Raw genomic sequence first — 24,588 nt, 5'->3', positions numbered from 1 at the left:
AAGTTTTATAAAAAATCAGGACCGGAGTGGCCCACTGCAAGTATTGCCATTGGATATGAAATACAAAGTGAAAACCCAATGTGTGTGTGTGTGTGTGTGTTGGGAACAATGGCTAGCTGGTGGGCTCTGCCCCAGAGTTACATGCCAGCCCTTGAAGGAACAGCAGCATTAACCAGGGCATCCATGCCCCTGCTCACCTGTGGCCAGCTCACTCTCCCCACCAATACCCACAGCCTGGGGCTGTAACCCTGTCTAGCTAGGAGAAAGAGGAAATGGGCCTGGCCGGCAGAGGCAGAACAGACAGCTCTGTGATGACCTTGAAATTAGTTCCAGGTCTGCACATCTGAAGAGCTGCTGAGGGCTATTGCTGCAGCTCAACGTCATGGGTATTCTAGGACTTGACTTTGCCTGAGAAGACCTGGGCCCATTTTGCCGGCTGAAACCACACCAGCAAGAGGTTTTCAGGGGGGCAGAGACCTCTGCCAGGATGCTTGCCAGATGAGGGGGAGGCAGGAAGTGAGCCGTGGGGAAAGGAGGCCCACCTTGGGCTTGGCTCCTTCATGGTGTGGTAGTGCGGTAGACTGGCAGACATCGTGGAGTAATGCATATGAGGACACTAATGGGGGTTAAGCTGGCTGTGGTGCCGACGGTGATGGTGTCAAAGCATTGTGCTTAGTTGGGGCAAAGTGAATTCCCAGAGGGGCAAGGTGTACTGAGTGGGAGGCCTCGGGCCCGTGGGCCTCACTTGGATTTGCCCTCACAAAGGACCCCGAGGGCTGACCTCTCACCCCTGGCAGGACATGGGACCAGGACACTTCTTCCATCAGCCCTGAGAGAGAACATGGTCACCTGCTCATGGCAGAAGGAAACTGAGCCAGACAGGTCACAGCGACGGAGACCTGTTTGGAGAGCACTGGGGCTCTAAAGACCCTGTGCTTAAAGAGACCTTAAAGGGCAGCTTCTGGGCCCCTGGGGAGTGCAACTGAAGTGGGGGGGGGAGGGGGAGGGTGGTGGTGGTAAACACCTCGTGCAGCAGGTGGCTCACATCTGTAATCCCAGCTACTCAGGAAGCTGAGATCTGAGGATCACGGTTCGAAGCTGACCATGAAAATCCATGACACTGATGTCCAATTAGCCAACCGAAAGTCGGTAGAGCGCCAGCCTTGGGCACAGAAAGGTGTGAGAGCGCCCCGGTCCTCGGAGGCCGGGATTCGGTCTGTCCGGTGCTGGGTGGGTCCCAGGCTGCACCGGGCCGGTACTTCCTCGGTCCCCGCCCCGCGACGGCACAGCCGGCGGGAGAAGCGGCGGCGCGGCGGCTGCGCGCGCGGGCGCGGAGACGCGGGGCCCCGGGCGTGGCGGCCCGCTGGGCCCCGCGCGGCCTAGGAGGCGGAGCCCAGCGAGTCCGAGTGCAGCGTGGCGTAGCCCGAGGACTCGGACGGGGAGCTCAGGAAGCTGCTGGTGCTGCCGCCGCCCGCCGCGTGCAGCCCCCCGGGCTCGCCCCACGACGCGCTCCGGCCGGTCTGCAGGGGCCCCGCGTGCGCGCGCGCGAGGCGGCGCGGCCCCGGGCTCCGCCGCGAGCCGCCGCCCGGGGGCCGCGGGGATCCGCGGGGCTCCGCGCCGTCGGGGGCGGCGGGGAAGGGCCGCGCCGCGGCGGGCGGGCGGCGCAGGGCCTGCGGCTCGCGCTCGAAGGCGGTCAGGGCGAAGGCGTCGGGCAGCAGCGACACCGAGGCGGAGCGGGCGCTGGGCCCGGGGCGGCGGCGCGGGCTTCCGGGGGGCGAGTCGTGGGCGCGGCGTGGGCTGCCGCCGTCCGGGGCCGCGGGGCGCAGCGACAGCAGGCTCTCCGCCGAGCGGCGGCGCGGTCGGTACGGGGGCGCGTCCTCGGCGGAGGCCGGCAGGCCGCCGCGGCGCCGCTCGGGCCCGGCGGGCAGCGCCAGCGCCGCCAGCGCCGCCAGGTCCTCGCCGGAGCCCCAGCGCGGCAGCAGCGCGGGCGGCGGGACGGACGCCCACACGTCCGCGTCGTCGTGGGAGAAGCGCCGAGTGGGCGGGACCTGGCGGGCCCGGAGGACGTCACTGAGCCCGTCCCCCGGCGCCAGGCCCCTCCCACCCTGAGGGCAGGCCGCGCCCACCCGGGTGCCAGGCCCCTCCCACCCCGAGAGCAGGCCCCGCCCGCCCGGGTGCCAGGCCCCGCCCACCAGGGCTCCCCGCCTCGCCCTGCCTCCCGGAGACTCGGGGCGGCTCCGGAGCCTGGGGGCTGGGGAGGGCTGGGGAGAGGACATCGGGGGCCGGTTCCCCCCACCCCCACCCCCCGCCGCGCATGACACCCACCTGAAGGTACTGCATCTTGTCCTCTGGCAGGGCCCGCAGCGGGCAGAGCGGGGGCAGGCCTCCCTCCAGCGCAGAGAGCTCATACTTGGTCATCCTGTCCAGGGCCACAAAGTCGGCGCCATAGCTGAATTCCAGGGGGCGCTCCGACGCCAGGTCCTGGGGGGTGCCGCCCTCCAGGCTGGTCTCTGGGGGGTGGGGAAACAGAGGCACAGGGCCATTGGAACATGGGGCATGTCCTAGAGACCCCCACAGGACCGCCAGGCAGGGGACAGGTTACCTGGTCACAAGGTCCTGCGCCCCACCCTTTAGCCGGTCCCTGGAAGGTGACATGGAGAGGTCTGTTCCTCATCAGAGAGGTGGGGTGGGAGCTGGGAGGGCCTCACATGCACATGGGACCTGACTCTGCCAAACGCAGGGCCTCAGCCCAGGGAAACACTCTGACAAGTTTTTTTTGTTTTTTTTTTTTTTTGGTCGTGGGGCTTGAACTCTGGGCCTGGGCGCTGTTCCTGAGCTCTTCAGCTCAAGGTGAGAATTCTACCCCTTGAGCCACAGTGCCACTTTTGGTTTTCTGGTGGTTCATTGGAGATAAGAGTTTCATGGACTTTCCTGCCAGGCTGGCTTTGAACCAGGATCTTCAGATCTCAGCCTCCTGAGTAGCTAGGATTACAGGTGTGAGCCACTGGTGCCCAGCTCTCTTACTAGCTTTTGTTGTTTTTATGCAGGTACTGAGGCTTAAGCTCATGGGTCTTGAATTCTTGCTTTTTTTTTCCTTCTTCTTTTCTCCAATCTGGTGCTATGTATAATACTTGAGCCATGCCTCCAGTTCTGACTTGTGTTTAGTTGGAGATAAGAATTTTGAGGATTTGGGGCTGGGAAGGTGGCTCAGTGGTAGAGCGCTTGCCTTGCATGCCTGAGGCCCTGGGTTTGATTCCTCAGCACCACATAAGCAAAAAGAAAAAAGCCGGAAGAGGCGCTGTTGCTCAAGTGGTAGAGCGCTAGCCTTGAGCTGAAGAGCTGAGGGACAGCGCCCAGGCCCAGAGTTCAGGCCCCACAACCCGACCCAAAAAAAAAAGAATTTTGAGGATTTGTCTGCCTGGGCTGGCTGTGAACCTCAGTCCTCAGATCTCATCCTCCTAAGTAGCTAAGATTATAAGTGTAAGCCAATGGGGGCCTGGCAGAATACTTAAGTTCTTTGGGGACCCTAAGGTCAGGGGTGAGCCAGGGGGCTCAAGGCTACATGTAGAGTTTAAGGGTCTCTAGTTTCTGTGCATTAACTGGCACCCTGTGTTTGGGGTGATAATAGGGAATATCCAGCAGAATGGGGTCACCTCTGGTCTCCCCTTCCCCAGAGACCACTCCCAGGCCATCCTCACCGTCCTCCGAGTCCCCATCATCGGCCATGAGGGCCATGCACTTCTCCCAGACGGCCCTGAGGTCGGCCCGGTAACGGTCACAGGCCCAGAGGAACACAGGCAGCAGCAGGGCCTGGGCCACAGAGCACCACAGCACGCACAGCACCATCCAGGGCGCAGAGGCGTCGGCCCGCAGGCTGCTGAAGCCCACCACCTGCGGGCACAGGGCTGGGCTTGACTGCCAGGCCTCCTCCCCACCACCCCTCCCAGACTCAGTTTCCTTAGCTGAACACCACTGCCCAGAGCTCAGAGGAGGAGGAGAGAGAACTCCAGGCTCTAAGGAGAACACCAGAGTGGGGGCGGGGTGCCCAGTCCCTCCCTGTACCAGGACGCCCTGTGCATCTTCCTCCTCAGACACCCCAGTGGCTACGCATGGGAAGGTGTAGCATGACTTGCCTCCCCCTTTGGATGGGTCTAGAGAATCAGATCGCAAGCCTACACTATGCTGACCCAGGTCTCTGGCTCTTCCTGGCTAGAGGCCTCCTTCTCTCTGTCCCAACTCTGGGGGCCTAGAACCCAGATGCCAGAAGGGTCAAAGGACACAGGGTCTAGCCAGGTGTCCTTTGGGTCACTTCTACAGGCCACTCACTTCTGCTGTCCCAGGAGAGGCCTCCCTCACTGCTCCCACACCTGCCCAGACAGAGTGTTAAAAGATTCCTAGGACAGAGGGGAAGCATGTGCACTGAAGACACCATGTTGGTTCTGCCATTCGTGTGCAGTGTGATCTGCTGAAAGCTGCTTAACCTCTATGGGTCTGTTTCTTCATCTGTGAACCAGGCTGAGTCCACCTCACACTATCGTATAAGGGGGAGATAAAGTTTCTGGTCTGATTTAACAGGCCAGAAACACGAAGTGGGCTCCGCTGCTCCAGAGAGAGGCCCTCCCAGAGTCCACTGTCCCCGCCATGTTGGCTTTCTCTTCCCTCTGTGGACAGAGGAAGTGGGACTGCGGAGCCTGGCTGCCTAGGGGGCCTTGGGGAAGAGGGCAGGAGGGGTTGGGGCAGCAGGAGCTGCCTCCTGAGCAAGGGCACAGGCTGAAGCCCGCTATGTCATTGTCCCTCTTTGGGTGGACAAAGCCTGCAGCTGCCCCCGGCCCCTCCCCTCCCTGCCCTGCTCCGGACACCCCGCAGCTGGAGCCTTGAGTGTCATTCCTGGACAGCCTGCTCCTCCAGGCTGCACAGCAAGGACCCCCGGAAGTCCCGCTGGACTTTGGATCCTTGCTGTCCAGGCTGTCTTTGGATTAGCTCTCACCCTGGCCTTCCCTAACCCTTAGGGTCAAGAACAATTTCCCAAAGACATGCAAGTCCTGCCTGGCCTTACGCTGCCCCGGCCATGCCCTGTGCCTACTGGTTACACCTGGGACCTGGGCCCATGGAGGCCACAGGCCTGCTACTCCCCTCTCCCTGGAGAGGAGAAATCCCTCTGCAGGCAGAAGACCTGAGTGGATGGATGAGGGCTTAAGTCTGGCAATAACTTCCCAGACGTTAGGAAGGTCATTTGCCTCTATTTCCCAATCCATCAAACGGGGACAATAATTTGCCCCCAAATCCAAAGCTGAGGTTTGAGGATTCGACTGAGAGTCTATGTGGCATCGTTACCCACCAGCACGGGGAAGCCCATGAGGCAGTCATAGATGACCACGATGGTGGCCACCAGGCCGGTGATCTGCAGCGAGGTTTTGGCAGGCTCTGAGCCGTCGATGGAGGAGCGGCGCTTGCCCTGGGCATCCTCCACCACGATGGTGGGCACGGTGAAGGTGCGGCGGTTCGCCCGCCGCCCCACCTGCCCAGCCAGGGTCTGGAAGAGGGCGATGGCCGTGCAGACCACGCCCATGGCCACGCTGCCGCCCACCAGCAGCAAGAAGCAGACGCCGAAGCCCAGGCCGATCTCGGCTACGATGAAGCGGCAGCCGTGGGTGTAGAAGCGTTCGCTCGTGTCGTGCCAGCCGACGGCGGGCAGGGCAGACAGAATGAAGGACACCATCCAGATGCCCATGACGGTGTGGACCGCCTGCTTCTTGGCGTTGCTCAGCCTGGTGCGGGATGGGGCAGGACAGAAAAACCCTGTGATAATCATCGGGATGTCCGGGCCTCAGGACCTGCAGCCAGCACCGTCACCTGACCTTCTAACCATGCGTGTGTGTGTGTGTGTGTGTGTGTGTGTGTGTGTGTGTGTGTGTGTGTGTGTGTGACCTGCAGCCAGCACCGTCACCTGACCTTCTAACCAAGCGTGTGTGTGTGTGTGTGTGTGTGTGTGTGTGTGTGTGTGTTCGTGTGTGTGTGTGTGTGTGTGTGTGTGTGTTCTGGGGTTGAACTCAGGGCCTAGGCACTGTTCCTGTGTTGGTTTTTTGTTGTTGCTCAAGGCTTGTACTCTATCACTTGAGCCATACTTCTGCTTCCAGTGTTTCTGCTGGTGAACTGGAGTCTCACGGGCTTTCCTACCCAGGCTGGTTTTTTTTTTTTTGTCGGTCGTGGGGCTTGAACTCTGGGCCTGGGCGCTGTCCCTCAGCTCTTCAGCTCAAGGTGAGCGCTCTACCACTTGAGCCACAGCACCACTTCCGGTTTTCTGGTGGTTTATTGGAGATAAGAGTCTCACGGTCTTTCCTGCCCGGGCTGGCTTTGAACCGCGATTCTCAGATTTCAGCCTCCTGAGTAGCTAGGATTACAGGCGTGAGCCACCAGCGCCCGGCCCAGGCTGGTTTTGAACTGTCATCCTCTCATCTCAGCCTCCTGAGTAGCTAGGATTCCAGGTGTGAGTCACCAGGTTCTGGCTTCCCCAGGCCTGGCGGTGCAGACACACCCATGCGTGCCCCCGGCAGCCTGGTGCCATCCCCATGCCTTCCCATCAGGACACAGGTGTGGCACCGCACAGCTCACAGCCGTGTAGCAAGCTCACACGTCCCCCCCCCCCCCCCCCCCCCGCCCCGGGCCGCCACACTCACCGGTAGTTGACGGGCCAGCGGACCATCCACATGCGGTGGTAGGAGAGGGAGGTGACGGAGAAGCAGGTGGCCAGGGTGAGGGTGTAGAAGGTGGACACGAAGACCTTGCAGAGGCCCTCGCTCCACTCATAGTCAGGGCGCTGCCGCCGCAGCTGCACCACCGCGTAGGTGGCGATGGGCACGGCCACGTTGAGCATGTGCGTGGCTGCCAGCGTGCACAGCAGGAACTCCAGCGGCTTCCATTTCTTCTGCTTCGCGCCGACGCTGAGGATGCCCCAGGCGTTGGCCAGCAGGGAGAGGCCTCCGCACGCCAGCCAGCCCACCGCGCTGCCGGGCAGCCGCCGCTCCTCACTCATGGTGCAGGCCGGAGCTGGCAGGCGGCCGGGGCATCCTCCTGTGAGCCAGGCCTGGTAGAGCAGCAGCCCTCACAAACGGCAGTTCGGGGATGCCAGGGACCATGAGCATCTGGGGAGGGGGGACAGGGGGGGAGGGACACAGTCAGTGGAGCTCTGGGCCACTACATCATTCCATGTCCAGTCCTGACTTACGCAGGAAGCTATATTGGTGTCTCAGATGAGTCTCTGGCTATCTGCGGAGGCCTCCTGCCCAGGGGACTGTATACAAAGGAGCCCAATAAGTGCACATTCCTTATTTAATCTGCTCCTGATCAAGGCTTGGAATGTAAGTCCCCTAGCCCCCCTCCCTTTTTTATTTTTTAATTTTTGTTGGTTGTGGGGCTTGAACTCTGGACCTGGGCACTGTCCCTGAGCTCTTCAGTTCAAGGTGAGTACTCTACTTGAGCCACAGCGCCACTTCTGGTTTTCTGGTGGTTCATTGGAGATGTGAGTTGCATGGACTTTTCTGCCTGGGCTGGCTTTGAACTGCAGTCCTCAGATCTCAGTTTCCTGAATAGCTAGGATTACAAGTGTGATCCACTAGCGCCCCACCTAGGATGTGAACTTTTTTTTTTTTTTTGGGGGGGGGGGGGTCCAGTCGTGGGGCCTGAACTCTGGGCCTGGGCGCTGTCCCTCAGCTCTTCAGCTCAAGGCTAGCACTCTACCACGTGAGCCACAGCACCACTTCCAACTTTTTTCTTTTTGCTTATGTGGTGCTGAGGAATCAAACCCAGGGCCTCAGGCATGCAAGGCAAGCGCTCTACCACTGAGCCACCTTCCCAGCCCAAGGATGTGAACTCTTGATCTGACACTCTCACTCACTGATTGACACTCTGCCACCCGAGCCATGCCTCCAGTCCCCCTCTCCCCGCAGTGTCTGGCTTTTTGCTGGTTAATTGGAAATGGAGTCTTGAGGAACTTTTCTGCCTAAGCTGGCTTTGAACCTCACTCTTCCGAATCGCAGCCTTCTGAGTAGCTAGGATGGTGTCAGCCTTTGTGCTCAGCAAGAAACTGGGTTTTCTTCCAGGTCACCTGCGTCCTCGGGCCAGGCTGGGTGGGGATGGACGCTGCGGTGCTTGGCCCTGTCCTTGCATTCCACACTGGGCCTCCCTCTAACATCTCAGGGACTCAGACCTTAGTCCCCTCCCCGACTCGGCTACATGAGGCCAGGCCTGAGAGAAGTATCCCCTAAGCCCCCTTTCTCTTTCCTGAAGGGAAAAATCTGCTTCATCTGGTGAGACCTTGGCCAGGCTTCCACAGCACAGCCCCAGGCAGGCCCTGGGGCAGCCGCAGCCTGGGGAAAGCTCTAGAGCTCTGATGGCATGGCTGGGGAAAGTCCCTGAACTGTGTCCTCCTGTCACACTTGGCCCACGTGCCGTGTGTGGTGGTGGCCAGCACGGGCGGGCGATGCTGGGATGCTGGTCAGTAAGGAGTTCTGTACGACTTAATCTGCACAGGCCTCAAGATGGCCTAGACCGAACCTGGACCCTGTACAGGGACCGCTGGCTGCCCTGGAGCGTGAGCCAGGGACTCAGCTGCTGGGCAGGGGAGGCGTCCCGCCTACTAGTGGGCTGGGGGGACGAATCCTTGCCTGTGTGGGCACAGCCCTGGCTGGCCACCCTGGCTGCAGCTAGAGCAAGGGGGGGGCGCTGCACAGGGCGAAGCCTCCTGCTAAATGAAAGCTCGCCCCAAAGCCTGTATAATCTCATCTGCTTAGGCCAACAATTTTCTTGGTCTCTGACCACCAGCCACAGCCACAACCACAGGATGCCCCAGAGACAGTGTCTGCAGCTGTTGAGGGGGACACTGGGGTCTTAGCCACGCCCCCTGGCTCTCCGGCAGGGAAAGGGATTCTGCTGTCCCCACCCAGCTGGCAGGCCCCCTCTGCCGGTCTTGTCTGCAGTCCTTGGGATGTCTGTGGGCCCAGGATCCCTGAGTTCTTTCACTGGTTCTTGTGCCTCTGCCCCCGACACAAGGAGAGTGGCATCGGCTGCACCCCTAGCTCACAGGTACCCGCTGGCGTGCTGGAACCTCTTCTGGGTGGGGGACTGCTGCGGCCAGAGAAAGTCCTACCCTAACGCTGATTAGGTTGCTGCTGGCACAGTGGCCCCCACCTCTGCAGCCACACCCAGCGTGGGAGATGGGGGGGCCCGTCTGACTCCCCACCAGCCCCTCCTGTGACCAGAATACCTCCTTGACTGTACCCTCAAAGTCACGAGGTAGGGTAGAAGACTATGGGTTCAATTCAGACCACCAGATTCCAACCCCAGCTCCTGACTTGATGACTCTTGTTTTTTTTTTTTTTTTTTTGGGTCCGGTTGTGGGGCTGAACTCTGGGCCTGGGCGCTGTCCCTCAGCTCTTCAGCTCAAGGCTAGCGCTCTACCACTTGAGCCACAGCGCCACTTCCGGCTTTTTTTTTCTTTTTTTTTCTTATGTGGTGCTGAGGAATCGAACCCAGGACCTTGAGCATGCAAGGCAAGTGCTCTACCACTGAGCCACCTTCCCAGCCCCCCTTGATGACTCTTGTGCCTTAAGTTTTCTAATCTGTCAAGCAGACAGAAAAGTGTCTGTCTTGGGCTGGGAAGGTGGCTGAGTGGTAGAGTGCCTTGCATACATGAGGCCCTGGGTTCGATTCCTCAGCATTTCATAAGCAGAAAAAGCCAGAAGTGGTAAAGTGCTCGCCTTGAGCTGAAGAGCTGAGGGACAGTGCCCAGGCCAAGTTCAAGCCCCATGACCAACAAAGGAAGAAAGGAAGGAAGGAAGGAAGGAAGGAAGGAAGGAAGGAAGGAAGGAAGGAAGGAAGGAAGGAAAGAAGGAAAGAAAGAAAGAAAGAAAGAAGGAAAAGTGTCTGTCTTGAAGAGCGTCAGAGATGGTTAATGAGCTAGGCCAGAGGAAATGCTCAGTGCAGCCCGTCAGTACTCCATAGATACTTTTGTAGGGCCAGTACACTGAGTTTGGCTCTGTGGCTGAGCCTCAGATCTGCAGCAGATGTTTAAACGTGCACTTGTATATGTGTACAGGTATGCATATACATGCATGTGTACACGTGTATGACACCTGCACACATGTATGGCATGTGCACATAGGTATGCATATATACACTGCACACATATGTTCATGCATGTGTCATATATGCATATGAGTGCACGGGCACATGCACACATCTACATGTATATGTGTATATGCATACGCATATACCAAGCCAGGACCTGGGACAGGATAGCTAGCCTCTGAGTGAGGGGACCACAGAATTGCATGTACCCTTCAGTGTGCCGGGTAGGCTGAATGGGCTCAGCTGGCAGTGTGGTTTAACCACAGTGGGTCGGAGGCCACAGACATCTCTGACCACCAGGCACCTGGTGGGTTGGCTAGGGCCGCTTGGCAGAAGCCCAAGCAGGCTTGTCTGGTACAGCCCACCCTGCCGGCGGGTTGGCTGGTGGTGAGGAAAGCACCACAGGCAGCTACCTACACAGCATTTCACAGCGACAGTGTCTCCCCTTGTCTAGCCTAACAGCGGCATGCTGCAGGGAATAAGGTAGGTGTGGCTTGTGGTTAGAGAGACAGGTGCACTTGCCTGAGCTAGTGTCCCCAGCAATCTGGTATGATGGGGACTGCTGCTGTCCCTATTTTTTAATTAGGGCATAGTAATTGTACAGAGGGGTTTTGTGTGATGCTCTTTGCCCAAACTGACACCAACTCTATTAATCTTTCTCCTTTTTAAGACTACTAGAACAAGTTTCATTATTTTATTTTCACGTGTGCATATGAAGTACCTCATATGAACCATCCTTTTTTTATCGCCCTTCCCCTTTTGCAGAACTCCTACAAATAATCCCAATTTTACTCTTTTGTTTTGTTTTGTGCCAGTACTGGTATTTGAACCCAGGGCCTGGGCACTCTCCCTTAGCTTTTTTCTTTCATTTTCTTTTTGTTGGTCATGGGGTTTGAACTCTGGGTCTGGGCACTGTCCCTCAGTTCTTCAGCCTTAAGGCTAGTGCTCTATCATTTGAGCCACAGCAACACTCCCAACTTTTTCTGCTTATGTGGCTCTGAGGAATTGAACTCAGGGCCTCATGCATGCAAGGCAAGCACTCTACCACTGAGCCACCTTCCCAGCCCCGAGATTTTTTTTTCTGTACATGAGAGAAAACATGTATTATTATTATTATTATTGTACTGGGATCTGAACTTGGGGCCTTGTGCTTGTTGGTCTGGTACTTTACCAGCCCTGCTTTTTTTTTTTTTTTTCTAGTTATTTTGGAAATGAAGTCTAGCAAACTTTTCTGGCAAGCTGACACTGAGCCTGCGGATTTCAGCTTTCCAAGTAGCTAGGATTATATAGGCCACCGTGCCAGCTTCCCATCCCATTTCAAAGGTGACTCAGTAGAGGTAGACTGAGAAACCACCATCTGTCCAGGTCCTTGTTGGAGGTAGACAGAGGAACCACCATCTATCTGCCCAGGCCCTTGGTGGTGCCGGAGACAGGATCTAATCTTCAGAGCCAGGATCTAACCTCCACGTGCCAGAGGCCAGCTGCAGCCTCTCACACCCTAAAGTGTCCTCACCAGGCACTTGAGCTCCTAGAGCGGAGGTCTCTGTGAGCCTCCTGTCCTAGGCCTAGGAGCACCGCTAGCTAGGGCCCAGGGCGGGTGGGGCCGGCCCTCTGCGGTCCGGATGGGATGGGGAGCGGTGGGAGCCGGGGCCAGGCCCCAGGCTGGTCCCGCGAGCAGGCTCCCACATCGCACCACGCACAGCCATGGCCAGGCTCCCACATCGCACCACGCACAGCCATGGCCAGGCTCCCGGCACTGGGCCGACCGCAGGTGCCCGGGTCCTGGTCCCACCCGCCCCGAAGTTCCCTGGGCGGCGCCCGGGAACGGGGCGGGCCCGGGGGGCGGGGCCTTGCGTGACGTCACGGCCCCAGCCAATGGGGCCGCGCGGCCGCGGGGCTCTATTGCGCAACAAAGAGAACCCAGAACTTGAAAGGATTCCCCGGGCTCGGGCCGCGCCCGCCGGGCTCCGCCCCCTCGCCGGGCGCCTCCGCGGGTCTCCGCCGCCCGGGTGCCCGCGGGCCCGCGCCGGGGCAGGGCGGAGCGCCCCGCGCACCTCCCGACCCTCAGCTCTGCGGTTCCGGCTCCCGGGCGACGAGTCTCAGCGGCGCCTGGGGCGGGGCGCGCCGGGCACCCCGGGGTGGCGCTGGGCAGGGCGGGCCCCGGACCCCCAGGGCCACCCCCGCCCGGGAGCCCCGGGATCGGCGCTGCGAGGCCCGGAGCAGCGGGTTCCGGGGAAGTTCCCCCGAAGGCCCCCGCGCCCCCCAAGAGCGGCCCTCGGGCCCGCGCCGACCGGGCGCCCCCGCCCCGCCCCGCCGAGCCCCCTCCCCGGGTTAGCCCGCCCGCCCGCCCGCGCCGGACCCGGGCGGCGGCACTCACCCAGCTCACCCAGCGTTCGGGTGTCCGGGGCGCCTGCTCGCTGCTCCCGCCTCGGGCTCCGGCTGCGGCTTCCGCGGCCCCGGGCCGAGCGCGGGCCGCCGGGGGCCGCGGGGGCGGCTGGCGGCGGAGCGGCCCGCGGGCCGGGACATCCTGGCGGCGGCTACCGCGGGCCGGAGCGGCGCGCTCCGCTCGGCCCCGCCGCCCCTCCCCTCGGCACCGCCTCCGCCGCGGCCGCGCTCGGCTCCCGCCGCTCGGCTGGCTGCGCCCCGCAGGCCGGGGGCGGGGGGCGGGCCAGGGCGCATGCCTCCGCCCGGGCCTCGGCGCCGCCCCGCCGCCCGCCCCGCCGCCCGGCGGACCCCGTGCCGCCCCCCGGCCGCCGCGGCGGGGCTGCAGCCTCCCCCACCCCGCGCTGCCCGCTCCGTCTGGGGTCACCCGCAGCGCCCGCGCCGCCTCCGCGCGGCCGGGGAGACCCCGACCCAGGCCGCGGGGAGGCCGGCGGGGACCTGGCTGGGGCGCGCGGGAGGCCAGAGGCCCCCGGGGCCAGCCGCGGCCTGAGCCGTCCTGGAGAGGCGCGAACTGGACCCCGGGCCCGTGGGGCGGCCGGATTCTAGGGGTCCGAGTTGTCCAGCCAGGAAGCTGGGTAGGAAAGACGCACGATTGTGCCAACTTATCCCTGAACTCCGGTGACAGAGGGAGGTGCATGGCCACACGCCCCCCCCCCCCCCCCCCCCCCGCTCAGACCTGACCCCCTTCCAACCCCACTGGGGGGCTGGGAGACCCCAGGGTCAGCAGCGGGGCCCGTCCTCCCCACTCCTGAGCACCCCTAGGGGGGCGCACACAGTCTCAGCTGGCCCTGTGCAGAAGAAAATGGCCCTGTCCCTTCACGGGGACCTCTGGAAACGCCTGGTCAGGTGGACTGGCATTCGCCTCCATCCAGGCCACAGCCTGGGCCCACCCGGGGCCTCCTGCCACGTTCTTCCTGGGCACACGTGGGCGTGCTTCTTAGGGACTCTCCCTGGGTGGACAGGCTGGCTCTGCCTGCAGAAAGGTGGGCACCTGTCCAAGGCAGGACTGAAGCAAACTGCAGGCCAAACAGCATCTGGCACTTGTGGGGCCCAGGGAGGCTGCCCAGCACCCCCAAAGCTGCTGCGGTACCATCCAAATGGTCCCCACAACCCAGGTCCACGAGCAGCTTTTGGGGTCCCAAGGTGCCCCCCCCCCCATGGTCCTTTGAGGTAGAAGATACTTATAGAGAAAGGGCCAGGAATGGAGAGCCCGGCCTGTGGGGTAGTTGGGGACTCAGTACCCCTCCCCCCCCAGCGAGCTCAGACTGGTCAGGCCCCACCTAGGTAGCCCAGGTTCCCCCCTTCCCCCCAACCCCCCCAAGTCCTAGGGCTTGAACTCTGGGCCTGGGTGCTGTCTCTGAGCTGCTTTTTGCTCAAGGCTAGTGCTTATCACTTCCGTACAACTCTACTTCCAGCTTTTTCTGAGTCCTTTATTAGAGGTAAGGATCTCACTGACTTTACTGCCCCTGCAGGCTTTGAACTACAATCCTCAGATCTCAGCCTCTTGAGTAGCTAGGATTACAGGTGTGAGCCACCAGTGCCTGAGGGACCCAGGTTTTATATCGTGGAGGGTGGCTGCAATCAGGAGGGACGTAGTTTTACTTTTACTTCTGGTGATATGTTGAACCCAAGGCCTCAAGCACACTGAGTGTGCTCAACCACAGGCCCAAAGGCAAACTGTCAACTGTCAGGCAACCTAGCCACTAGCACCCTATAGGCAAAGAGCAGCCTGCCCCAGGACTGTGGTACAGGCCTTGTGCCGCCCCACCCCCCCAGCCAGGCAGCTTGCTCAGTGCTATCCGTGTCTGTGTCTGCCCCATGTCTGCAAGTTCTGAGTAGGTGGCAGGTAGGAAGGTGTGTGTCTGATGGATGTCTGGGGACTTGAGTTCTATTATGCTGTGCTGGAACCTGGTGCTAGGTACTCCACAAGCCTGGACAGTGGATTTTGGGTACCTAGAACTAAAGCCACATGGCTACAAGGCCAAAGCAGGACTGAGGGTCAGATTATCAGGGCACTTTTTTTTTTTCCTTTTTGGTTAGTCGTAGGGCTTGAACTCAGGTCCTGGGTGCTGTCCCTGAGCTTTTTGCTCAAGGCTAGTGTTCTACCACTTTGAGCCACAGTCCCACTTCAGGTTTTCTGGTGGTTAATTGGAGGTAAGAGTCTCAGACTTTCCTGCCAGGGCTGGCTTTGCACTGTGATTCTCAGATCTCAGCCTCCTGAGTAGCTAGGATGACAGGTGTGAGCTACGGCACCCAGTAAGTGCACATCTTATGAAAGACATGACAGGTGCTTTGGGCCTCAGTTTTCCTTGGTAAGCCCTAGGCTCAGACCTTGTTGAGGTAGGCGTGGCTACCTCTGGATTCACAGATCTTGGTTTGGCTGCTTGGGACGGAGCTTTGAAGAGCAGCTTCATCACTCTGTGTACCCCAGCATGGGTCAGGATGAGGGGCAAGTTAGCCTGAGGCCAGCCTCCAGGAGGCTCTGTGCGTGTGTGTGTGTGTGTGTGTGTGTGTGTGTGTGTGTGTGTGATTCTGCACGTGGCAGAACTTGTCCCCTCCCCCTGCTCCCAGGCAGGAAATGGCCCTGTCTGCTGGGACTGGGCTGGAGAGAGATTCCAAAGCTGTTGGCGGGTGTTTCTGCACATCTGGAGCTGAGTTCTCCTTCCGTGGCCCACGGGAACCCGTGCAAGGCCGCAGCTGTTGACAGGCCAGTCTGCTCCAGGCAGGAGGACAGATGTTCAGGCCTCATGGACAAGTCCAACACCACCTTTGGGTGTGTGTGGTGGATGGGGGTGGGGGGTGGGTAGGCCTGGCCTGGGCACAGGTCTTGGCGGCTCATCTCCCCCAGAAGCAGCTGGAGCAGAGGTCCACAGGAATGCAGGCCCCAGTGCCCTCACAGCGCACAGGCACACTGCTAGATACAGCAACCTGCATGTACATGCCAGATACAGCAACACGTGTGCGCACACACACAGCAACACTGATGCACGTAAGTCTCCCACCACAAGCATGCAGGCGTATGTACAACAGATGAGCGGACATATCTGCAGGGACACAGCCTCCCAGTGACTGCATAGACACCCAGGCCCTCGTGCCCAGGCCATCCCAGCAGCTGGGAGCCGCCACCTCAGCACAGGGGTCCTAGGCATCAGCTAGGAGGCACCTGTGAGAGCCAGCATACTGCTATAAGCCCATCAGTGGGGAAGTGGGTCCCCGAGTCCCAGACAGAGAGGCTGAGGCCACCACTACTGATCCAGGTGCTGATGCTGAGGGGTAAGGCCCAGGCTCCTGGAAATGGAGGCGGCTGCCCACTAGAGCAGGGAGCTGCAGGACAGGCAGCTGTCAAATGACCTGACAAATGACCACTCGGGCTGCGTAGATCCAGCCAAAAAGCAGCTTTATTAGTGGGGCTGGGTTCCTTACATACCTTACAGTGTGCTCAGAAGCTCCCCAGGCACCAGGGACAATACTGGGTAGCATTTATACTGGAAGGATATAAATAAAGCTTTGGTGCACAGGTTTTCGGGACAGGGAGTAAGTTAACACTGCCGCACAGACACTTCACACAACACCAGCTCTCAATGGGAATGGGGTTTTGGCCAAGGGGTAGCTCATGGGCGATCACTGCAGCTGCGTGGCCTGCGGCAACGAGGGAGCCTAGGCCTGAGGCTCCGCCTGGCCCTGCCGCTTGGCCTTCATCTGCAGGTACCGTCCTTTGCCTTCCTCAAAGCGCTTCTTCTCGTCCTCTGTCTCGGGCTGTGAACACAAAAAAGGGCACCTTAGGGACACCGCAGAGCCCATGAGGAGGAAATATGGGCGGGAGGGCAGCCTCAGCCACATGTGAGCAGGGGAGACAGGCACCCTGCGTTTGGCCCCGGGGAATGGCAGCCACCCATGGTCTTGGCCTACAGAGAAGGCAGCAGGAAGTGGCCGTGACCTTGATAAGCCTTTTGTCTTGCACAAAACTCAACAGTGCTTGCTTTTGGGGGGCTCTCGGGGAGAGCCCTTGCCATCCTGCTCCAAGCCAGGCAGATGCTGAGCAAGTGGCAGGTGGGATCCGAGACCCCTCATCACTGCCTCCCTCCGCTCGGTGGCCCAGTAACCTCATCCACAGTCAGCGACACTCGACTGACCAGCGGAGCCTACCAAAGGCTGGGTGTTGCCCACAATGGTCTGGTGTATGCCTGCTGGCTTGCAGGATGATGAGCAGCACCCCTCCTGCCCCCCACTTTCAGGAGTGGTCTAGCAGTGCCATGAATCCTGGGGAAGCGGGCAGGGTGCTGCACTAGGTGGTCACCTCCGAGGCCCAGGAGCCAGGGCTCAGGCTTCACCGGCTGTGCCAGTTCCCTGGGGATGCATTTCAGTGCAAGGCTTCTGAGGATGTCTGAAAGCCACAGGAATGGGCAGCTGCCCTTCATCCACGGTGACACCAAGCCCTGGGAGCTATTTTTAGGTGAATGTGTTTTACAATCGGTGTATTCACGAGGGAGAACCAGAGGCTCTAATGTCAAGTCACACCAAACATTTCCTCCCCTAGCCGCCTCCAAAATGGGCTGTAAATGTCACCAGGTGAAACCTGCCAAGGCCCTGCCAGAGCAGAGCCAATGGGACGCCCGGGTATTTAAAGACCAGAACGACGCTTCCACGGGGGTTCTGGCTCCTGTTTGAAGAGCCTTCGGTGCCTACGTAGAAGTCAGTGGCTTTTCCAAGATGCTTCATTGAAGTCTGCCCTGCTGTTCTCTTTGATCTCTGGCTGACTTTCAAAATAGAAACTTGAGGCTACACAATTTGAAACAGCTCAGGGAAAAGTGAGCGGTTCTTAGATGTGTGAGCAGCTCTAAAGAGGCAAGTCACCGAGCTCCCGGGGCTGGAGGGCTTCGCGCGGCCTGGCCAAGTTACGCAGGACTCAGTCGCAGGGTCCTGTGTAGCCAGGCAGGGCATGGCAGGTCACAGCCGTCTGACATCTGGGGTGCGGCCCGGTGCCATGATGCTGGTAGGTATGTACCACCTTTCCTTTTTCTTTTTTTGGTCAGTCATGGGGCTTGAACTCTGGGCCTGGGCGCTGTCCCTCAACTCTTCAGCTCAGGGTGAGCCATAAAACCACTTCTGGTTTTCTGGTAGTTACTTGGAGATGAGTCTCCTGGACTTTCCTGCCCAGGCTGGCTTTGAACCTTGATCCTCAGATCTCACCCTCCTGAGTAGCTAGGATGACAGGCGTGAGGCACTGGAGCCTGGCTGGACCACACTTTTTTTTTTTTTGGGTCCAGGCATGGGCCTGAACTCTGGGCCTGGGCACTGTCCCTCAGCTCTTCAGCTCAAGGCTAGTGCTCTACCACTTGAGCCACAGCACCACTTCCGGCTTTTTTTTTCTGCTTATGTGGTGCTGAGGAATCAAACCCAGGGCCTCATGCACGCAAGGCAAGCTCTCTACCACTGAGCCATCTTCCCAGCCCTCTGTGAGACTTATCTCCAATAAACCACCAGAAAACTGGAAGTGGCACTGTGGCTCAAGTGGTCGAGCGCTCACCTTGAGCTAAAGAGCTGAGAGATAGCACCCAGGGCCAGAGTTCAAGCCCCACCACCGACCAAAAGAAAAAAAAAAAAGATCAAGGCATCAGGCTGATGAGCAGGTCTTATCCCCGTCTTGGGGATTGCTCCTGTCCACACAGTGGAGGCCAACAGCCCCTCTAGTACAGAACTAGTATGTGGAACTTGTGAGGGGTCTCAGAGCTGGGTTCTGCTGGCCTGAGTGTGGCTGTGGCACATCTTAAAATACTGGATTGTGGGTAGGAAAGGAGGGACCAGGTGGGCTGGACCACCCATGCCAGGTGCCTCCCTACTTTAAAGCTCAGGCCCCTTTCTATTGGGAGCCACTCTTCTACCTGGGGGCCTGTCTGCCCCGCCCTGGGGAGGGAAAAGAAGGCAGAGGCTTAGAAGTCCAGCAGTCTTCAAAACCAAGAGTATACAAGCTGAAAGGCAGCCAGACCAACAGGACTGGGGCCAGGCAGCCAATGTGAAGATAGACCCAAGTCGGGGATTCTGCAGGGAGGGGTCTCTGCAGGGTGAGGAGCTGCTGCCCACAGCCAGATAGTCCTCATCCTTCGGGCTTATAGGGAGCACTGGAAGTCCCACTATGATGTAGGAGATTGCTTCAAGGTGACTCAGGTGACAGCCAGAGGCCCATTCCTGTAAGGTGAGCTACTTCGGAGGCTAATATTGGGAGGCTCTGATTCCTGGCCCACTCAGGCAGAGAGACTGGAGAGTCCATCTCTGCGGAGGGAAGCTGGATGTGGCACAGCATGCCTATGACCCCGGCCCCAAGAAGCCTAAAAAGGCCTCAAGCTACACAGGCGGATGGGAGACTATCTTTTTTTTTTTTTTTTGTCCCATCGTGGGGCCTGAACTCTGGGCCTGGGCGCTGTCCCTCAGCTCTTCAGCTCAAGGCTAGCACTCTACCACTTGAGCCACAGCGCCACTTCCGGCTTTTTTCTTTCTGCTTATGTGGTGCTGAGGAATCAAACCCAGAGCCTCAGGCATGCAAGGCAGGCCCTCTACCACTAAGCCACATTCCCAGCCCCCAGGAGACTATCTTGAAAGTAACTGGTGAAACATTGGGGCCGAGAGCATGGCACCTGCTTACCAAGTATAAAGCCCTGAGTTCAACTCCCCAGTGCTGGAAAAAACAACAACAACAAAAACTCAAAACCTAGGCGTGGTGGACAGGAGGCGGAACAACGCACGTGGGCTGGTGCATGCGGCCGCAGACGCAGACACTGCCAGGGCAGCTAAGTATAGACTTTTTTTCTTTTCCACTTTTGCATATTTTGAACCACTAGACACACAGGGCAGCTGCAGATCAGAGAAACCAGCGCTTTCCACAGGGAACATCGCCTCAAGGCCCTGGCTTCCCCAGAGGCAGGCAGGGCCAATACCAGGACAGATACCTGGTGCTGCACGGACATCTAGGCCGCAGCCCAGGCAGAGGGCAGCCTCGGGACACGTGGAACATGCTTTCTCGTCCTGGGGTGGGCCCCGGCCCCCTGCACACAGCACAGCTCTTCTCACAGGCGCTCAGTGGGCTCCTGTGTGGTCAACTAGGCAGTGGACAGAGGAAGCCCTGTGCGTGCCTTCCCTGGCCTCCCAGATGCCACCCCAGCCATCCCTTCTCTCTCGAGGGGGCAGAGGGCTGGGTGGGGAGGACTTGGGGTGCTAAGGGAAGATCTCTGGACATGTACCATCTGTGCATACACCATCAGAGCCCACTGGAGTCCGGTGGCTTGCTGGCAGTCCCATGAAGCAGCACCACGCAGTCACGGTTCCCCTCTGGAGACAGGCAAGCGTAGCTTAGAGAAGCTGCGCAAGTGCACAGTGCGGAACCCCCCCCCCCCCCCCCCCCCGGTGCCTGGCCACGCCTGGAGACAGGTCCAGTGTGAACATGCTGGCCCTGGTGCCAGGGCCTCGGCTCCCAGCCTGTGCAGGGGCATGCCTGTCACATGGCGTGTGTGGGCACATGGAACGTGTTGCCACCAGAGCCTAGGTATACTTTGGCAACATAAACGCCAGACCCTGGCAGCCATCAGGAACTTCCCCAAGCACACAAGGAGCTCTCTTCCAGGATGTGAGGGTGGAGGGGGTAGACACGCTCATATGGGAGCACCAGCACGATGAATCAGGAGCAACAGGGCTGGGGTCTCGTTGGGCTGGGTGCAAATCCCAGGGACAGCCTGGAGGCATGGCGCCAGGCCCTGGGCAGCTGCCGTGGAGCTGCACAGTACAGCCTGGGGTGCTTTTACTTTTTTCTTTTTTCTTTGGTTGGTCATGGGGTTTGAACTCTGGGCCTTGGCACTGTCCCTCAGCTCTTTAGCTCAAGGCGAGCGCTCTACCACTTGAGCCACAGCGCCACTTCCGGTTTTTTGATGGTTTATCGGAGATAAGAGTTTCACAGACTTTCCTGCCCGGGCTGGCTTTGAACCGTGATCCTCGATCTCAGCCTCCTGAGTAGCTAAGATGACAGGCGTGGGCCGCTGGCGCCCGGGTCTGGGCGCCTTTTCTGAGCTTGTTCTCCACCAGACCAGGGGACGCCCTGCACCACGCAGTTCTACAATGCGGCAGCTGCTCAGCCTCAGCGGTTAACAGGCCACCAAGTGTTCCAGAATCGGTGGAGGGTGCAGGACGCTTGACCCGAGGAGGGAATGGGCTGAAGCGCAGGAGTTTCTAGCGATTAGCTCAGGAGGTGGTGAAGCCAACATCCAGCACCGGGCCTTGGAGCTGGTGTAGCTATCTGCAGGGAACTCATCACTGGGATCTGCCCTCAGCTGAAGTGAATGGCACCGACGATGGATGGGCAGGAGATCGGCTGGGAGAGTACAGCCAGGCCTCCGCTCCAGCCCATGAGGAAGGAGCCAGCCAACCGCCCCCTGGCTCTTCCCCGTCTTGGGGACAGCGGCATGTGCTGATCATTCTGGCTCTGAGGCCTAGGAGCACTGCTCACCCTGGTTCCCTTTTTTTTTTTTTTTGGGGGGGGGGGGTTGTCCAGCCAGGTCAGGAGCCTCCCCCTGCTGTCAGGGAGCAGGGGCTGCAGCGGCTCTGGACGGGACGGGGTGGGGCCCAGGCCTGGCCTGCGTTAGGCTTCTGGGCCCTCGTCTCTGGTAAACAGTTCTCCCGCTCAAGTGATCACGGAGGGGCTGCCTGGTCCCTGCTGGGTTTGGAGCTGGCAGGATGCGGCAGCTGGCTCCCCAGCACGGCCCCCACCCACTGCACAGCTGCCATCTCCTCAAAGCCGACCCCCTCCACAGGCAAAGTCAATAACAGCACTGGCTGTGTGGGGTGGAGGGCGGGGAGAAGGAAAAAGCCTTTCCACCAGAAATCAAGTGTGTCTTCACAAGCCGGAGGCTGTTATAGGGAGGAGGGCTGGTGGCCTTGGCTGCCAGAAAAGCTACCTCTGGTCTTGAGCAGGCTAGCACGGGGCTCTAGGGTTCCCTGTGCGCATGCCAGAGTGCAGGGAGAGGCCAGGGGGCCTAGTCCCTGAGGACCAGGGGCCAGTGGTGGAGGGCCAGGGAGACGGGTGAGGGAGGCTGGGCTGTGCCGCTCCCCTTCTTCTGGCCAGGTTTTCACCCTAAAACAGGTGCTCAAGGAGGTGACGAGGGAGGGGTCCTGCCGAGCCCAGCGCATGTCCTGCAGGGCAAGCCTGCTGTCTTCAAAGTGACCTCCAAAAGCCAAGTACACCCCTGGGGCTGCAGCTGCTCCAACTGCTGCGCACTGGCCCACCCGGGCTGTGGCGCTAGGAGAGGCAGATGGCCCTGGGCATCTTGGAGCAGGTCAGCCACAGGAGTAACAGGTCAAAGGGCACTGCCTCCTCCACGCTCAGGGGCTTGGCACCCCTTCCCAGCCTGGTTGCTCCGACCTCAATCTGCTTCCTGCCTCCTGCCAAGTGCTGGCTTCCACCGGAGGGAAGCCTGTGGCTTTCAGAGCCTCACGCTGCAAACCAAATGTTTTCCATCTTGCATTTTCTAGGCTTTGAGAACACACATTTGGAATGTGGCACAGAGGATGACTAAGTTCCACCCTCAGTAAAATCAATAGCTTGTCCTTTTTGTAATTAGTGAATGTCTGCTCTGGAGAGGCCTCCTCCCAGCGGTGACAGAACAGCTTCCCAGGAGCCTCTGGGACACAAATCCTCTTAATTAAGAAGCCACAAGGTCCATCCTCTCCCAAGTTCTAATGGAAGACGAGAAGGGTCTTGGGACCATCAGAAAAGCAACTACGATGTTTCGGTTATTGGGGACACTTGGCTATTGAGACACAGCCCGCTGAGAGACACTATGTCTCCCCCGGGTCCAGCTGCAGCTGAGGTCTGGACTGTGCCAGGATGGCTCGGCTGCCTGTCTCGGGAAGCAGTGGAGGCTCAAGCGCTGTCACGCAGCCCTCATCTCTCTTCTCAGCCTCTCTTTACCTGGGGGGCTCAGACCCTGGCGTAACTGCTGTGTGCAGCTGAGAAATCCCCTGGCCTGAAGACTAAGGAAGGCAGACGGGGAGGACCAGGTGTGCCAGTGGGAGGAAGAGCAGTTAGCTCAGGCAGCATCTGGCCCAGTCTAAGCCTCAAGCGCGCGCGCGTGCGTGCGTGCGCGTGCGTGCGTGCGTGCGTGCGCGCGCGCGTGCGTGCGTGTGTGTGTGTGTGTGTGTGTACTGGATCTCAGAGCCTGGGTGCTGCCTCAGCTTTTTTGCTAAAACACACTTGAGCCACACCTCCACTTCCAGCTTTTTTTGCTAGTTAATTGGAGATAAGAGTCTCATGGACTCTCCTGCCCCAGCTAGCTTTTAATGTCGATTCTCTTTTAACAGGCATGCTCTGGCCACGGCTGCTTTCTTCCCTCACCCTGTGCTCACTCTCGGCCTTGCAGTTCTTACTGACTTTCTGGAAGCCGGCAAGAGTGGGGGACACACAGGGACGCATTTTGAACAGATGAATGACCAAAAAGAGGATGTCTTAATTTCTTGTGTGTGTGCCCTCATCCTGGGGCTTGAACTCTGGGTCTAGGCGCTGTCCCTGAGCTGCTTTTTGCTCAAGCATGCACTCTACTACTTGAGCCACAGTACCACTTCCAGCTTTTTGGATAGTTTGTTGAAGAGTCTCCCAAAACTTTCCTGCCCAGGCTGGCTTTGAATTCAATCCTCAGATCTCAGCCTCCTGAGTAGCTAGGACTACAGGTGTGAGCCACCGGCGCCCAGGGCGCCTGGTAAGGATGTCTTAATTTTCCACCGCTGTGGCCTTCATGTTAGAATTCAAAGCTTATGTTCTGACTCAACTGGCACCACCTGACCCCAATCCAATCCAGCGCTTAGAAGCCCTAAGGGCGTAGCGGGATTTGGACTGCCTCACCTGCTTTCCCGAGGCCCTGTAGTCCACGCCTGTGTGCGCACACATGCCAGGCTGAGGCCGCGCTGGCCTGCAGGAGGCCGCACCCGGCGCTCTGGACACGCTGGGTATCCAGGACAGAGAGGCGGAGAAGAGTCAGGAAAGGACACGGCACCCCCACTTGCTCTGGCCTTGTGCCGAGCTCACCCCTGGTTCTAGGGGAAGGAAGGATTTGGAGGCCATTAAGTCGCTGGACTATGAGCAATCATGGGGCAGGGCAGCAGCAGGATTCTGGCATTTTCTAGCATGAGACAGCCTGCCTGCAAATCCCAAAAGGCGGCAGAGCGTGGGGCACGGCTGTGACTCAGTGTGGGCTGGCTGGCAGCATGGTGGGGGCCGGGCCTCTTCCCAGGCTGAGCAGCGCCCAGTCCTCCAAGAACACCCTCAGGAGCCAGCCCTGGCTGAAGGGATGAAGGAGGCAGAGACAGAGTGCTAGCTGGCCCCACGGTGGTGTGACAGAGTCCTACCCCATCCTGACCGGACCCCAGGGCCCGAGAGAGGGCCAGAAAGTACTCAATGTCTCTTCTGGCTGTGGGGTTCCCTGGGGCCCTTAAAACCTTTGGGGACTTGTGGTACCTGGGTTTCTACAACACTAAGATCTCCCCAAGGTGAAGACGTTTCCTTTCTACACTGGATATGTCTCTCCTCCCAGGCCGAGGCATGGAGAACAGCCGCCCACTCCTGCCCTGCCTGGGCCTTGGCCACGGACGGGGAAGCCGCCTCGACTGGCGCTGCTTCCTCAGGAGGCTCTGGGAGCAGGGCTGACTGCCCCAGGCCGCGCCCTGTGCAAGGCGGGAGGCCTCGTCAGAGGGTCACCAAGGGACCCAGCGGAGGGACCAGAAAGCAATGGCCACGTGGTTCAAGCCAACCAGGCTCTGAGACAGGTCGGCAGCCACAGCCAGAGGCAACACTGCCGGCAGCTGCCCCGGCTGCACTAGCTCACCCTAGCACAGACAACTTCTAGAAGGCTCAACAGCCGACCCCTGGCTGCAAGGTGCCCTAGCCCCTGTAGAGATGCATGGAGGCTCACAGGGGCGAAGGCCTATGGGTGTGGCTGTCTCAGAGGGGTGACGTGTGAGTGCCCAGGAGGTCCAAGACCATCGGGC

The 24,588-nt window shown here is 59.6% G+C and overlaps 2 protein-coding genes across 6 annotated transcripts in view; both read right to left on the bottom strand.

Moving 5' to 3' along the window:
* Positions 1–1,379: 1,379 nt before the first annotated feature.
* Gpr153 (G protein-coupled receptor 153) lies at positions 1,380–12,569 on the bottom strand. Its single transcript, XM_042672795.1, has 6 exons — positions 12,503–12,569; positions 6,678–7,142; positions 5,339–5,768; positions 3,699–3,891; positions 2,326–2,510; positions 1,380–2,048 (listed from the first exon to the last, which is right to left on the bottom strand). The coding sequence occupies exons 2-6, from the start codon at positions 7,031–7,033 to the stop codon at positions 1,380–1,382; spliced, it is 1,833 nt and encodes a 610-aa protein (XP_042528729.1). The 5' UTR covers positions 7,034–7,142; positions 12,503–12,569.
* A 3,378-nt stretch (positions 12,570–15,947) lies between these two features.
* Positions 15,948–24,588, bottom strand: part of Acot7 (acyl-CoA thioesterase 7) — a 94,002-nt gene continuing 85,361 nt past the window's right edge. For all 5 annotated transcript variants that reach the window (XM_042672802.1, XM_042672806.1, XM_042672801.1 and 2 more), the window contains exon 9: positions 15,948–16,323. In XM_042672802.1, coding sequence (XP_042528736.1) covers positions 16,225–16,323 — 99 coding nt within the window. In that variant the 3' untranslated portion in view covers positions 15,948–16,224. The remainder of the gene's footprint in view (positions 16,324–24,588) is intronic.

The sequence above is a fragment of the Dipodomys spectabilis genome, unplaced genomic scaffold (genome assembly GCF_019054845.1).
Source record: "Dipodomys spectabilis isolate Male_0828 unplaced genomic scaffold, ASM1905484v1 ptg000772l, whole genome shotgun sequence".
Lineage (NCBI taxonomy): Eukaryota > Metazoa > Chordata > Mammalia > Rodentia > Heteromyidae > Dipodomys > Dipodomys spectabilis.
This window is presented reverse-complemented; position numbering and strand designations above follow the sequence as displayed.

Excerpts from the sequence above, each read along its gene's own strand:
- Gpr153 (XM_042672795.1), bottom strand. The coding sequence starts at position 7,033 with ATGAGTGAGGAGCGGCGGCTGCCCGGCAGCGCGGTGGGCTGGCTGGCG. Across the intron at positions 3,892-5,338 it reads TCATGGGCTTCCCCGTGCTG|GTGGTGGGCTTCAGCAGCCT; the intron begins GTGGGTAACGAT and ends CTGTGCCCGCAG. Across the intron at positions 2,511-3,698 it reads TGATGGGGACTCGGAGGACG|AGACCAGCCTGGAGGGCGGC; the intron begins GTGAGGATGGCC and ends CCCACCCCCCAG.